This window comes from Penaeus vannamei, chromosome 39 (genome assembly GCF_042767895.1).
Source record: "Penaeus vannamei isolate JL-2024 chromosome 39, ASM4276789v1, whole genome shotgun sequence".
Lineage (NCBI taxonomy): Eukaryota > Metazoa > Arthropoda > Malacostraca > Decapoda > Penaeidae > Penaeus > Penaeus vannamei.
In genome coordinates, this window is record NC_091587.1 from 26725668 (window position 1) to 26737420 (window position 11753).

An 11753-nucleotide genomic window follows, 5' to 3' on the forward strand; every position below is an offset into this window, starting at 1 on the left:
GGCCATGCTAGGTCAGCACCGCCCGAGGGGACTGGGCGCCGGCTGCCCAGGGCGTGCGTGTCTGTCTGCGACTGTCCTTGGGAGTACGAGTGTACGACAGCGGAACTCTCTTATTATAGTACATGTATATTCCATACAACCATTGTTCTCTGTCTATGTGTACTGATGAATAAGTAAACAGAAAGTGAGAGCATTTCATTTACTTCGCACGTCACAGAACTCTCTTTGCGTGAACAGAGTGACAAGCGCTTTGCGTCTCGCACCTGTGGGAGGCGCGACTCGCCAACAATAACCTTTCCAGACCGAACACATCTTGTGAGTGTGATTCAGTCTATAGTGATTGTGTAGAATCACTAATTGTACGCATTGACGAGGTTCGTACAGCGTGTAATGCACTGAACAAGGCTATTGGCTCGTCTATGCACTTTGGCACACTCCTGAAGTTACAGTTCTGCAAGTAGATTTCGGTGGGTGTGATGGGTCCGTCTGTCGTACATCTGGCAGCCCTTTTCATGTAAACATAGCGTAAATATTTTAAGAAAAAGAAGCGAAGTCCCCAGGTTGCTAGTAACAAAGTTTGTGATTGTGATTATTATTATCTTTGAAAGTCTTATTATATATATATATATATATATATATATATATATATATATATATATATATATATATATATATATATATATATATATATATATATATTTAATCCTTCCTGCAAGTTTACCAGAGTATCTTATTACCTTTAATGTCTTCTCTTTCCTCTTAATAGGTACTATCAAACATGTAACATTAAATATCGTTGATTTTGTAGGGAAGTATATATTTAGTTCAATTAATTTTTTTTTTTTATATATATATATAATGGCAACACGTAAAGAAAGTGAGGCATTCTCTTTTCTATCAGCACAGCAGGTATAAACTATAACTGCACATTCATTAGAATATGAAAACGATACATTAAACATCTATGTATGTTAGCTAAATCAAGTAAAAATCTTTGCAAAATCAGGAAGAACTTTATAAATGCTTCTCGTAGCTGCGCCATCTAGGAGCGGATAATCGAACCGATGGTGTTATTTCTTCTTCTTCTTCTTCTTCTTCTTCTTCTTCTTCTTCGCTGTCTCAATGCATAGAAATCGAGGAAGGCAAAAGTGGATATATAAATGGTTTATCGTTGTATGTGTACATTTACCACTGATGGAAACACGAAGGTTATATACTCAGTGATGAGCTAAAATCGGATCTTATTTTTGGCTTTTACTATTCCAAAAGTGATTATGAAGATATATAAAAACTTTGATTTCGTGAGGAAGGACCAGTGTGCCATGTCTATCTACACATACAGGGTTTATTATTACTGATCCGGCCCTCGTTTCCCTTCCATTCCACATCTCGAATATTAATTGAATTACCGTAAACCTGTTGTAAGGGATGAACTACATATCAGTTGTGATGTTTGTTACACAGTGTGTTATGGTTGTGTATAGGAATTCAACAAAATCTGAGTTGACTGATATGGTAGTTATGATAAATCCTGTTGCGATTATGGCTGCGACCTCAACACTATGAACTTCTTCAAAAGGAATCATAAAATGCTATAAAATGTACAAATGAACAGATAGCCATAGATTGTTGAGAAGATCTAGGAAGAAAACATTATCTTTGATGTTCAGTGTAAGCTTTCTTCTTATAAGCTTGGAATACATTTTATATTCTACCAACTACAAATAAATAGTTGTTCTTATTAATCTCTATCCATAATAATGATTATACCGTTTAAAAGTCGAGAGAGAAGCGTAACAACTGTCGTCCGAACAGTCTAAACTGCCTCTGATTATCGGAAATTAATCTTATTTGTTCAGCTTTATTTAACAAGTTGCATGCTTTGTGTGTAATCATTTGTAACTTATGTGATAAAACTTATTTTCCAGGACATGCTTCATCCGATCCAAGTCGCTGCTGAAGGAAGACCTCTAAGTAAGTGTCTGTCTCCGCGTACACATACATACACATATATGCGTACATGGTTACATACATGCACATACACACGAACGCACACATATATACGTACATTCGCACACACAAACATACATACATACGGACACACCCACATATACAAGCACAGGCACACACACACAAATATATATATATATATATATATATATATATATATATATATATATATATATATATATGCACACACACACACACACACACACACACACACACACACACACACACACACACACACCAACACGCACGCATATAATTTGCCATGATAACGATGGCTTTATTTGTGGTTATTATTGTGAAATTCGTGATTTTTGTTATTAGTAAATACGAAATACAATGATTTGAAATATAGGCTTATGTTGAGAAATGGGAAATTATACGTTTTACAACTGCCACTTTCACGCCATGCTCCCTACACTCACACACACCTCCCAACGCAACGCACAACACCCCAACACACTCACTTCTTCTCCATACTCAAGACTGACCCTGTTTCACCCCCCTCCCAGCCGGCCAGCGCATCGTGGGGGGCCAAGAGGCAGAGCCGCACAAGTACGGATACCAGGCTTTAGTTACCGACGATGAATCCTTCATCTGTGGGGGCGCTGTCGTCAGTGATAGGTTCATCCTGACAGCTGCCCATTGCATAAAAAAGTGAGTAATGATAGTGGTGATATTGACGATAAGAAAATAATGGTAATGCATGTAATTGTAATGGTAATAAAAATGTAAATTATATTCATATTAGTGATGATGTTAGTATTAGCAATATCAATAATGATGATAATATTAATGATAATATTAATGATAATGATAATGATAATATTAATGATAATGTTAGTATTAGCAATATCAATAATGATGAGGATAATACAATTCGTATTATAATAGCGATAATAGCACCAGTATGCTAGCACAAGTCAGTCCCGTTTCTGCATATATGTTACATTCGTCGCCAAAACCACGCTTTCCTCTTCCTTCCTATTTCCCCTTTTCCCTTTTTTATTCTTCCCAGTAACGCGCCTTTGTTCGTACGTGTGGGCGTCCACCATATACGGAATGATACTCAACAGCTGATTCCCGTTGAGAGAGTGCACGTTCATCCCTCGTTCCACACCGGAGCGAAGGGGATAAAGAACGACATTGGTATTGTGGAATTGGAAAATCCTATAACCATGAATGGTGCGTTATTAATGTTGTGTTGTTATTCTTTCTGTTCATGTCTACGGGCGTAAATGTGTTTGTTTGTTTGCATATGTGTGCATATGCGTATATATTCATACATTTATCTATACACATGTTTTCGTAAAAGTCGATGAAATACTCTGTTATACATATATATATATATAGATAGATAGATAGATAGATAGATAGATAGATAGATAGATAGATAGATTAGATAGATAGATAGATAGATAGATAGATAGATAGATAGATGTATTAAAAAGAAAGAAAGAAAAAAAAGAGCTTTTCATTTCTCTTCAGATAAAGTTTTCCCCATCAAATTGCCGCCTCATCCGGTGGGCAAGAATAAGTCTGTGGTGCTCACTGGTTGGGGAAGCACCGGTAAGTAATATAAGCAATAAGATACTTAATGGTTATTAAAATGAAGATTTTTTTTCTTCTTCTTCTTTTTTAATCAAATGATTTTTTTTTTTTTTTTTTTTTTTTTTTTTTTTTTTTTTAATCTGCACTACCCCTTTAGGAACCTGAATTTCGTATCGTTTTTCTCTGAATATTCATACGAGTTCTTACTCTTGCCTGAATTGCAGAGGACGGAGATCCATTGGCTCTCCAAGAGATGAGTACCACCATCATCTCCCTTAAGAAATGCAGGGAACATTATCCCTGGGTGGACACAGGCATCCTCTGCGTCCTGTCGTCATATTGGGACGTGTCCACTTGTCTTGTGAGTCGCTCCTTCTTCGGTTTGTAGAATCGTTGGAATATCCTTTTTCTCTGTATGTTTCGCTTTCCTTCCGTCTAAATGTCTGCCCGTCCGTCCATCTGCCTCTCTCTCTCTCTCTTTCTCTCTTCTCTCTCTCTCTCTCGCTGTCTGTCTGTCTGTCTGTCTGTCTGTCTCTCTCTCACTCTCTCTCTCTCTCTCTCTCTCTCTCTCTCTCTCTCTGTCTCTCTCTCTATCTCTCTCTCTCTCTCTGTCTGTCTGTCTGTCTGTCTGTCTCTCTCTCTCTCTCTCTCTCTCTCTCTCTCTCTCTCTCTCTCTCTCTCTCTCTCTCTCTCTCTCTCTCTCTCTCTCTCTCTCTGCATCTTTCTTTCTTTCTTTCTCCCTCTCTACTCCACGGGATTACGCATAATGAAAATAATGAAAATTACGCATAATGAAAAAAATTGCCGAAGATAGAATTGATACCTAACATCAGTGCAGATTTTCTCTTTCTCTCGCTTCCTTCCCTCCCTCTCTCTATCTGTCTATCCTTCTCACTCCTTCCCTGTTTGTTCCTTTCTCTCCCTCTCTGTCATTTTCCTTATTCATTTGTCTATTTCTCTTCTCTCCGTCTGTCCCTTCCTTCCTCTCTTTGCCTCTTTCCCTATCCATTTGTCTATCTCCTTGCTCCTTCGTCTCTCTTTCTCTTTCCCTATTCATCTATTCCCTTCTTTCCCAGTTCCTTTCGTATTGAACATCTGTATCCTTCTTTTCCAGGGCGACTCAGGGGGACCAGCGGCTCACGGAGACTATATCAGAGGCATCGTATCCTTCTGCGTGTATGACTGTGAACCAATGTACCCTCAGGGCTTAACTGATGTTTATTTTTATCGCGACTGGATCAAGGAAGTGATGTTTCCCCCTACTACTACTACTGCTAACACTACTAATACTACTGCTCCTACTAATATTACTACTACTACTACTACTACTCCCGCTCCTACTTCCTCGCCCAGTGGTAGCGGTATTTTGGATCTGCCTTTAGTGTATATATTAATTCAACTCTTTCTGTACTGGATGCAGGATTTTTGTCATGTTTATTTTGTTCATTGAAGTATTTTTTATGTGTTTATGAACTAAATGTACATAGGGATTGTGGGTTCCCTCTAAGAAGAGTGGAAATTGTTAATTTGCATGTTTTATTTCAAAATAAAGGTCTTACAACTGATCGTTTTTTCTTCATCACTCAAAACAATATACTTTTCTTTACATCTAAAAGAAATAGTTTCTTTGGCAGCTGTTACAAATATGATAACTGACAGCGAAACTAAACTGTAATAATTACATTAACAACTATAAATATTGTAAGGTATGTGTATATTTCTTCTTGTGTTGGGGGAATGTTCCTCGTAATCAACAGGAGAAGGAAACATCAATCTTGAATCTAGTAGGTTCTATTCTCAGGAGAGTTACATGGGGTGGGGGGGTGGGGAGAAAGCCCACATCTGTCTCCTATATTTGACCAGCGCCGAGAGCCCGAAATTGGGCGAGAAACCCCGCTCACAGGCAATGTTGCTAGGTCACGTGATCAAGGGAGAATGTCGCCACATCATATGCAATAAACATACAGATATGGGAGGCCACATCAATAAATAGGAACATCTTGTATTAGGACGGTTATGCATACACACAATATACACAGAAATACAGGGTAAACAAAATACAGGTTATATAGTACAGGTTGTGCACAATGCAGGAATCCTCTCTTATCTACAGTATGTACCTACGTTAGGCCGGGTACGAATCCGTACAGAGGAGCCCGAATTTTCTCCCGTGAGAGGCTTAGGGACCAAGTGAGATAAGGGGTTCTGTTCACTCTTGAAAAAAAAATAAGTAAATAAATAAATAAACAAAATATATAAAAATACAAAAATATGAAAAAAGTGGAAGAAAATCTATTTAGGATATAGCTTTTTCCTTCTCTGGAGTCCATCAACAATATAAATAGTAGCAGTAAGAATAGCAGTAGAAATAGTGGAAGCACAAGCAAAAGCAATCGTTGTAGCACGAACGACAGGCACAGAAACGTGTGGTAAAATAAGGGTAAAATAACGAAACGGAAACAAAAGAGTAAAGCAAAAGTAAAAGACACAGTAAAAGGTAAGTAAAAGAAACTGTAAAAGGTAAGTAAAGGTAACAAAAAAAGATAAGTAAAATGCCCAGCAAAATGTAAGTAAAAGGTTAGTAGAAGGCACAGTAAAAGGTAAATAAAAGGCACAGTAAAAGGTAAGTAAAAGACACTGTAAAAGGTAAGTAAAAGGCACAATAAAAGGTAAGTAAAAGACACAGGAAAAGGTAAGTAAAAGGTACTGTAAAAGGCACAGTAAAAGGTAAGTAAAAGGCACAGTAAACGGTAAGTAAAAGACACTGTAAAAGGTAAGTAAAAGGCCCAGTAAAAGGTAAGTAAAAGGCACAGTAAAAGGTAAGTAAAAGGCAAGTAAAACGCACAGTAAAAGGTAAGTAAAACGCACAGTAAAAAGTAAGTAAAACGGACAGTAAAAGGTAAGTAAAAGGCACAGAAAAAGGTAAGTAAAAGACACAGTAAAAGGTAAGTAAAACGCACAGTAAAAGGTAAGTAAAACGCACAGTAAAAGGTAAGTAAAACGCTCAGTAAAAGGCACAGTAAAAGACACTGTAAAAGGTAAATAAAAGGTAAGTAAAAGAAACTGTAATATGTAAGTAAAAAGAACAGTAAAAGGTAAGTAAAAGTTCAGTGAAAAGTAGGTAAAAGTTCAACATAAAAGTAAAAATCCTGAAAACTAAAAAGGCAAATACAGCAATAAAAATCAGAAGCGAGAGTTAAGTTCCCTTCATAAGAAAAGTCATATCTATGCACTGATAAAAGATTAAGAAAGACAAACAAAGCTTTAAAAGATCTAGCATTGAAAGTGAGCATCACTGGGCTTAAACTTCAGTCAGTTCAACTTCATTTACTTGAAATGTTCTTAATTTCGTTGCCTTCAATTACGCTTGTCACGTCCAGCAATTTATATAAACAAAAGTAACAACACAAGTACAACCTTTGGTGTAGGTATTACCATTACAATTACATGCATTACCATTATTTCCTTATCATCATCACCACTACCATTACTCACTTTTTTATGCAATGGGCAGCTGTCAGGATGAACCTATCACCGACGACAGCGCCCCCACAGATGAAGGACTCATCGTCGGTAACTAAAGCCTGGTATCCGTACTTGTGCGGCTCTGCCTCTTGGCCCCCCACGATGCGCTGGCCGGCTGGGAGGGGGGGTGAAACAGGGTCAGTCTTGAGTATGGAGAAGAAGCGAGTGTGTTGGGGTGTTGTGCGTTGCGTTGGGTGGTGTGTGTGAGTGTAGAGAGCATGGCGTGAAAGTGGCAGTTGTAATACGTATAATTTCCCATTTCAAATCATTGTATTTCGTATTTACTAATAAAAGAAATCACGGTTTTCACAATAATAACCACAAATAAAGCCATCGTTATCATGGCAAATTATATGCGTGCGTTTTGGTATATATATATATATATATATATATATATATATATATATATATATATATATATATATATATATATATATATATATATATATATGTGTGTGTGTGTGTGTGTGTGTGTGTGTGTGTGTGTGTGTGTGTGTGTGTGTATGTGTGTGTGTGTGTGTGTGTGTGTGTGTGTGTGTATGTGCCTGCGCTTGTATATCTAGGTGTGTGCGTATGTATGTATGTTTGTGTGTGCGAATGTACGTATATATGTGTGCGTTCGTGTGTATGTGCATGTATGTAACCATGTACGCATGTATGTGTATGTATGTGTACGCGGAGACAGACACTTACTTAGAGGACTTCCTTCAGCAGCGACTTGGATCGGATGAAGCATGTCCTGGAAAATAAGTTTTATCACATAAGTTACAAATGATTACACACAAAGCATGCAACTTGTTATATAAAGCTGAAAAAATAAGATTAATTTCTCTAATCAGAGGCAGTTTAGACTGTATGGACGACAGTGGTTACGCTTCTCCCTCGACTTTTAAACGGTATAATCATTATTATGGATAGCGATTAATAAGAACAACTATTTATTCGTAGTTGGTAGAATATAAAATGTATTCCAAGCTTATAAGAAGAAAGCTGACACTGAACATCAAAGATAATGTTTTCTTCCTAGATCTTCTCAACAATCTATGGCTATCTGTTCATCTGTACATTTTATAGCATTTTATGATTCTTTTGAAGGAGTTCATAGTGTTGAGGTCGCAGCCAGAATCGCAACAGGATTTATCATAACTACCATATCAGTCAACCCAAATTTTGTTGAATTCCTATACACAACCACAACACACTGTGTAACAGACATCACAACTGATATGTAGTTCATCCCTTACAACAGGTGTACGGTAATTCAATTAATATTCGAGATGATGAATGGAAGGGAAACGAGGGCCGGATCAGTAATAATAAACCCTGTATGTATAGATAAAAATGGCACACTGGTCCTTCCTCACGAAATCAAAGTTTTTATATATCTTCATAATCACTTTTGGAATAGTAAAAGCCAAAAATAAGATCCGATTTTAGCTCATCACTGAGTATATAACCTTCGTGTTTCCATCAGTAGTAAATGTACGGATACAATGATAAACCATTTATATATCCACTTTTGCCTTCCTCGATCTCTATGTAGTGAGACAGCGAAGAAGAAGAAGAAGAAGAAGAAGAAGAAGAAAAAACACCATCGGTTCGATTATCCGCTCCTAGATGGCGCAGCTACGAGAAGCATTTATAAAGTTCTTTCTGATTTTGCAAAGATTTTTACTGGATTTAAATAACATACATAGATGTTTAATGCATCGTTTTGATATTCTAATGAATGTGCAGTTGTAGTTTATACCTGCTGTGCTGATAGAAAAGAAAATGCCTCACTTTATTTACGTGTTGCCATTATGAATAATAATAATAATAATAAATAAATAAATAATAATTTAGGAATTTGCGCTAAATAAATTCTTCCCTACAAAATCACCGATATCTAATGCTACATGTTTTGATAAGCAAGAACTTAAAGGTAATACGGTCCTCTAGTAAATTTGCATGTAGGATATATATATATATATATATATATATATATATATATATATATATATATATCCATATATATACATATATATATACATATATATATATATATATAGGTATATATATATATATATATATATATATATATATATACATATATATATATATATATATATATATATGTATATATATATATCCATATATATATATATATATATATATATATATATATATATATATATATATATATATATATATATATATACATGTTTCAAAAATAGTAATACAATTATTGGTTATTTCTATTCTGCCCATCACACTCTTTGTTACTAGCAACCTTTTATTAAGATATTTACGCTATGTTTACATGAAAAGGGTTGCCAGATGTACGAAAGACGGACCCATCAAACCCACCGAAATCTACTTGCAGAACTGTAACTTCAGGAGTTTGCCAAAGTGCATAGACGAGCCGTTAGCCTTGTTCAGTGCATCACACGCTGTACGAACCTCGTCAATATGTACAATTAGTGATTCTACACAATCACTATAGACTGAATCACACTCACAAGATGTGTTCGGTCTGGAAATGTTATTGTTGGCGAATCGCGCCTCCCACAGGTGCGAGACGCAAAGCACTTCTCACTCTGTTCACGCAAAGAGAGTTCTGTAATGTGTGGAGTAAATGAAATGCTCTCACTGTCTGTTTACTTATTTGTCAGTACACATAGACATAGAACAATGGTTGCATGGAATATACATGTACTATAATAAGATAGATCCGCTGCCGTACACTCGTACTCCCAAGGACAGTCGCAGACAGACACGCACGCCCTGGTCAGCCGGCGCCCAGTACCCTCAGGAAGTGCTGACCTCACACAAGGGCTCCGATCATTGGTCGTGTGACACACAGGACACGTGGGCGGCACTGGCACCCATGCAGACGGAATCTTCCATTCACGAGGAACTTCCACTCACATATTATGTCATTCATACATCTGTACTGTTGTCTTGCCACAACGCGCTTCTCTGAAGATTGAAACGACGAGGAAAACTCATGGGAAGGAAATAAAGGAAGAAGATATCATTTGCTGTTTAATGAACATGCAATGGTTTGGCACATCCTTACACTTGAACTCGCTATGTTGCATACGACACTCACGGAGCAAAGATAGATATCAACAAGTCCACATAATAATGGATAAATTGGGTAACTTTAGTCAGTCGTAGGAATATGCGACTCCGAAAATAAAGATAAATAAATAAAGATAAATAAAGATTCTTTGGCCACAACTATTATTCCTTGGTTCAAGGATTTTATTTCTGAAAACCTCCGACAGGCGGTCACATATTAAAAATAAAATAATTGGGTGTTTTGACTTTTTCTAAGAGATCACTGATTTAAGGAAACATGTAAGGAATCCAATTTAAAAAATCTGACAAATTTCTAAAAAAAACACTAAAAATTCCTCTCAGTATGAAGATATTGAATATTTCAAACATTTTACAGGAAACTCGGTGAACGTTTGGGAAGAAAGTGAAATAATTACGTATCTCTAACCAAAACTATCCACATTACGCAAGAAATCTAACAAATGTATCCGATATTTGCACATGCAGGCAGAAAAAAACTATGTATCGCTGTTTGAAATTATAGAAATATATTCTGTAAAAACAAATCTACATGTCTCCATAAGTAGACTCTAATTATTACGAAATTTGGGCACTATTATATGGTCTCTTTCGACAACACACAAGATTTTCAGTCTTGCAATCACCAAAATGCAACACCTAATCTATCTAATGAAAGAAACTTGACATTAGACAGCATTCAAATCCAGAAATACTCACGTTCCCAAAGTGGCACCTCAGCCTCGGCAGAAGCGCGAAGGGCTGCAAGAAGGAAGACTATTGTCGCGCACATGTTTAAAGCACAAAAGCCCGTGACAGAGTGAGGCTCGTCAACGGCAGTTTAAAATTGCACAGATGATCTGCTGACGGAAGCACATCGTTGCACTGGGAACGGGAGGGAAGAAGAGGGTGACACAAGCTTGCAATTCCTAGCAATGGTGTAACTGCTTCCTTGTTTTGAAGCATTTGCGTTTAAGCCGGGAGAGAGAGAGGGAGAGAAAAGAGAAAACAAAAGAAATAATCACAAAAACTGTGGTTGTGAGTTCTAACGTAATTGAGAATGTGAATGAGAGTGAGTAAGAAAGAGAGAGAGAGAGAGAAATTATATATGTAAATATATATATATATATATATATATATATATATATATATATATATATATATATATATACTTATGTGTGTGTACATACAAAAATATATGTGTGCGTATGTTTGGATGTTTGTCTCTGTGTCTATGTTCAGACACAAAATCACGTATATATATATATATATATATATATATATATATATATATATATATGTTGTCATCGACCTGGAAGCCTTGCTGTGGTGAAAGCTATCCGAGTTTTTGACCCTTACATCTATGGTCGACTGTTCGAAGTTTGGACCGATCACCAGCCCTTGCTTGAGTTTTTTCGAGGCGCACAAAGAGCACCTGTCTCAGTCAGTATGCCTACGAGCTTGGGGGCTATGACTTTGTGCTTAAGTATAAGGTTGGGGCCAAGCACCACGTGCCAGACCTTCTTTCGCGACCTGCAGGTGATGGACCTCCACCTGCGGAGAAAGCTTTCCCGCTAAAGCAGGTCCAAGAGGCATGTGAGGATGCT

The 11753-nt window shown here is 36.9% G+C and overlaps 2 protein-coding genes across 2 annotated transcripts in view; one reads left to right on the forward strand and one right to left on the reverse strand.

Annotated features, from left to right (window-relative positions):
- LOC113825733 (brachyurin-like) overlaps nt 1-5121 on the forward strand; it is a 6647-nt gene extending 1526 nt beyond the window's left edge. The window contains exons 2-7 of the mRNA XM_070116789.1: nt 1929-1974; nt 2520-2664; nt 3026-3192; nt 3496-3576; nt 3783-3919; nt 4673-5121. Of these exons, the coding sequence (XP_069972890.1) occupies nt 1929-1974; nt 2520-2664; nt 3026-3192; nt 3496-3576; nt 3783-3919; nt 4673-5008 (912 nt within the window). The 3' untranslated portion in view covers nt 5009-5121. The remainder of the gene's footprint in view (nt 1-1928; nt 1975-2519; nt 2665-3025; nt 3193-3495; nt 3577-3782; nt 3920-4672) is intronic.
- A 212-nt stretch (nt 5122-5333) lies between these two features.
- LOC113825737 (serine protease 48-like) lies at nt 5334-9749 on the reverse strand. The gene is made up of 4 exons (XM_070116790.1): nt 9433-9749; nt 7777-7822; nt 7054-7198; nt 5334-5772 (listed from the first exon to the last, which is right to left on the reverse strand). Exons 2-4 carry the CDS (start codon nt 7817-7819, stop codon nt 5679-5681), a joined length of 282 nt encoding a protein of 93 aa, XP_069972891.1. The 5' UTR covers nt 7820-7822; nt 9433-9749; the 3' UTR covers nt 5334-5678.
- Nucleotides 9750-11753: the final 2004 nt, after the last annotated feature.

Excerpts from the sequence above, each read along its gene's own strand:
- LOC113825737 (XM_070116790.1), bottom strand. The coding sequence starts at position 7,819 with ATGCTTCATCCGATCCAAGTCGCTGCTGAAGGAAGTCCTCTAA. Across the intron at positions 7,199-7,776 it reads TGCTGAAGGAAGTCCTCTAA|CCGGCCAGCGCATCGTGGGG; the intron begins GTAAGTGTCTGT and ends CCCCCCTCCCAG. Across the intron at positions 5,773-7,053 it reads GCTGCCCATTGCATAAAAAA|AGTGAACAGAACCCCTTATC; the intron begins GTGAGTAATGGT and ends TTTTTTTTCAAG.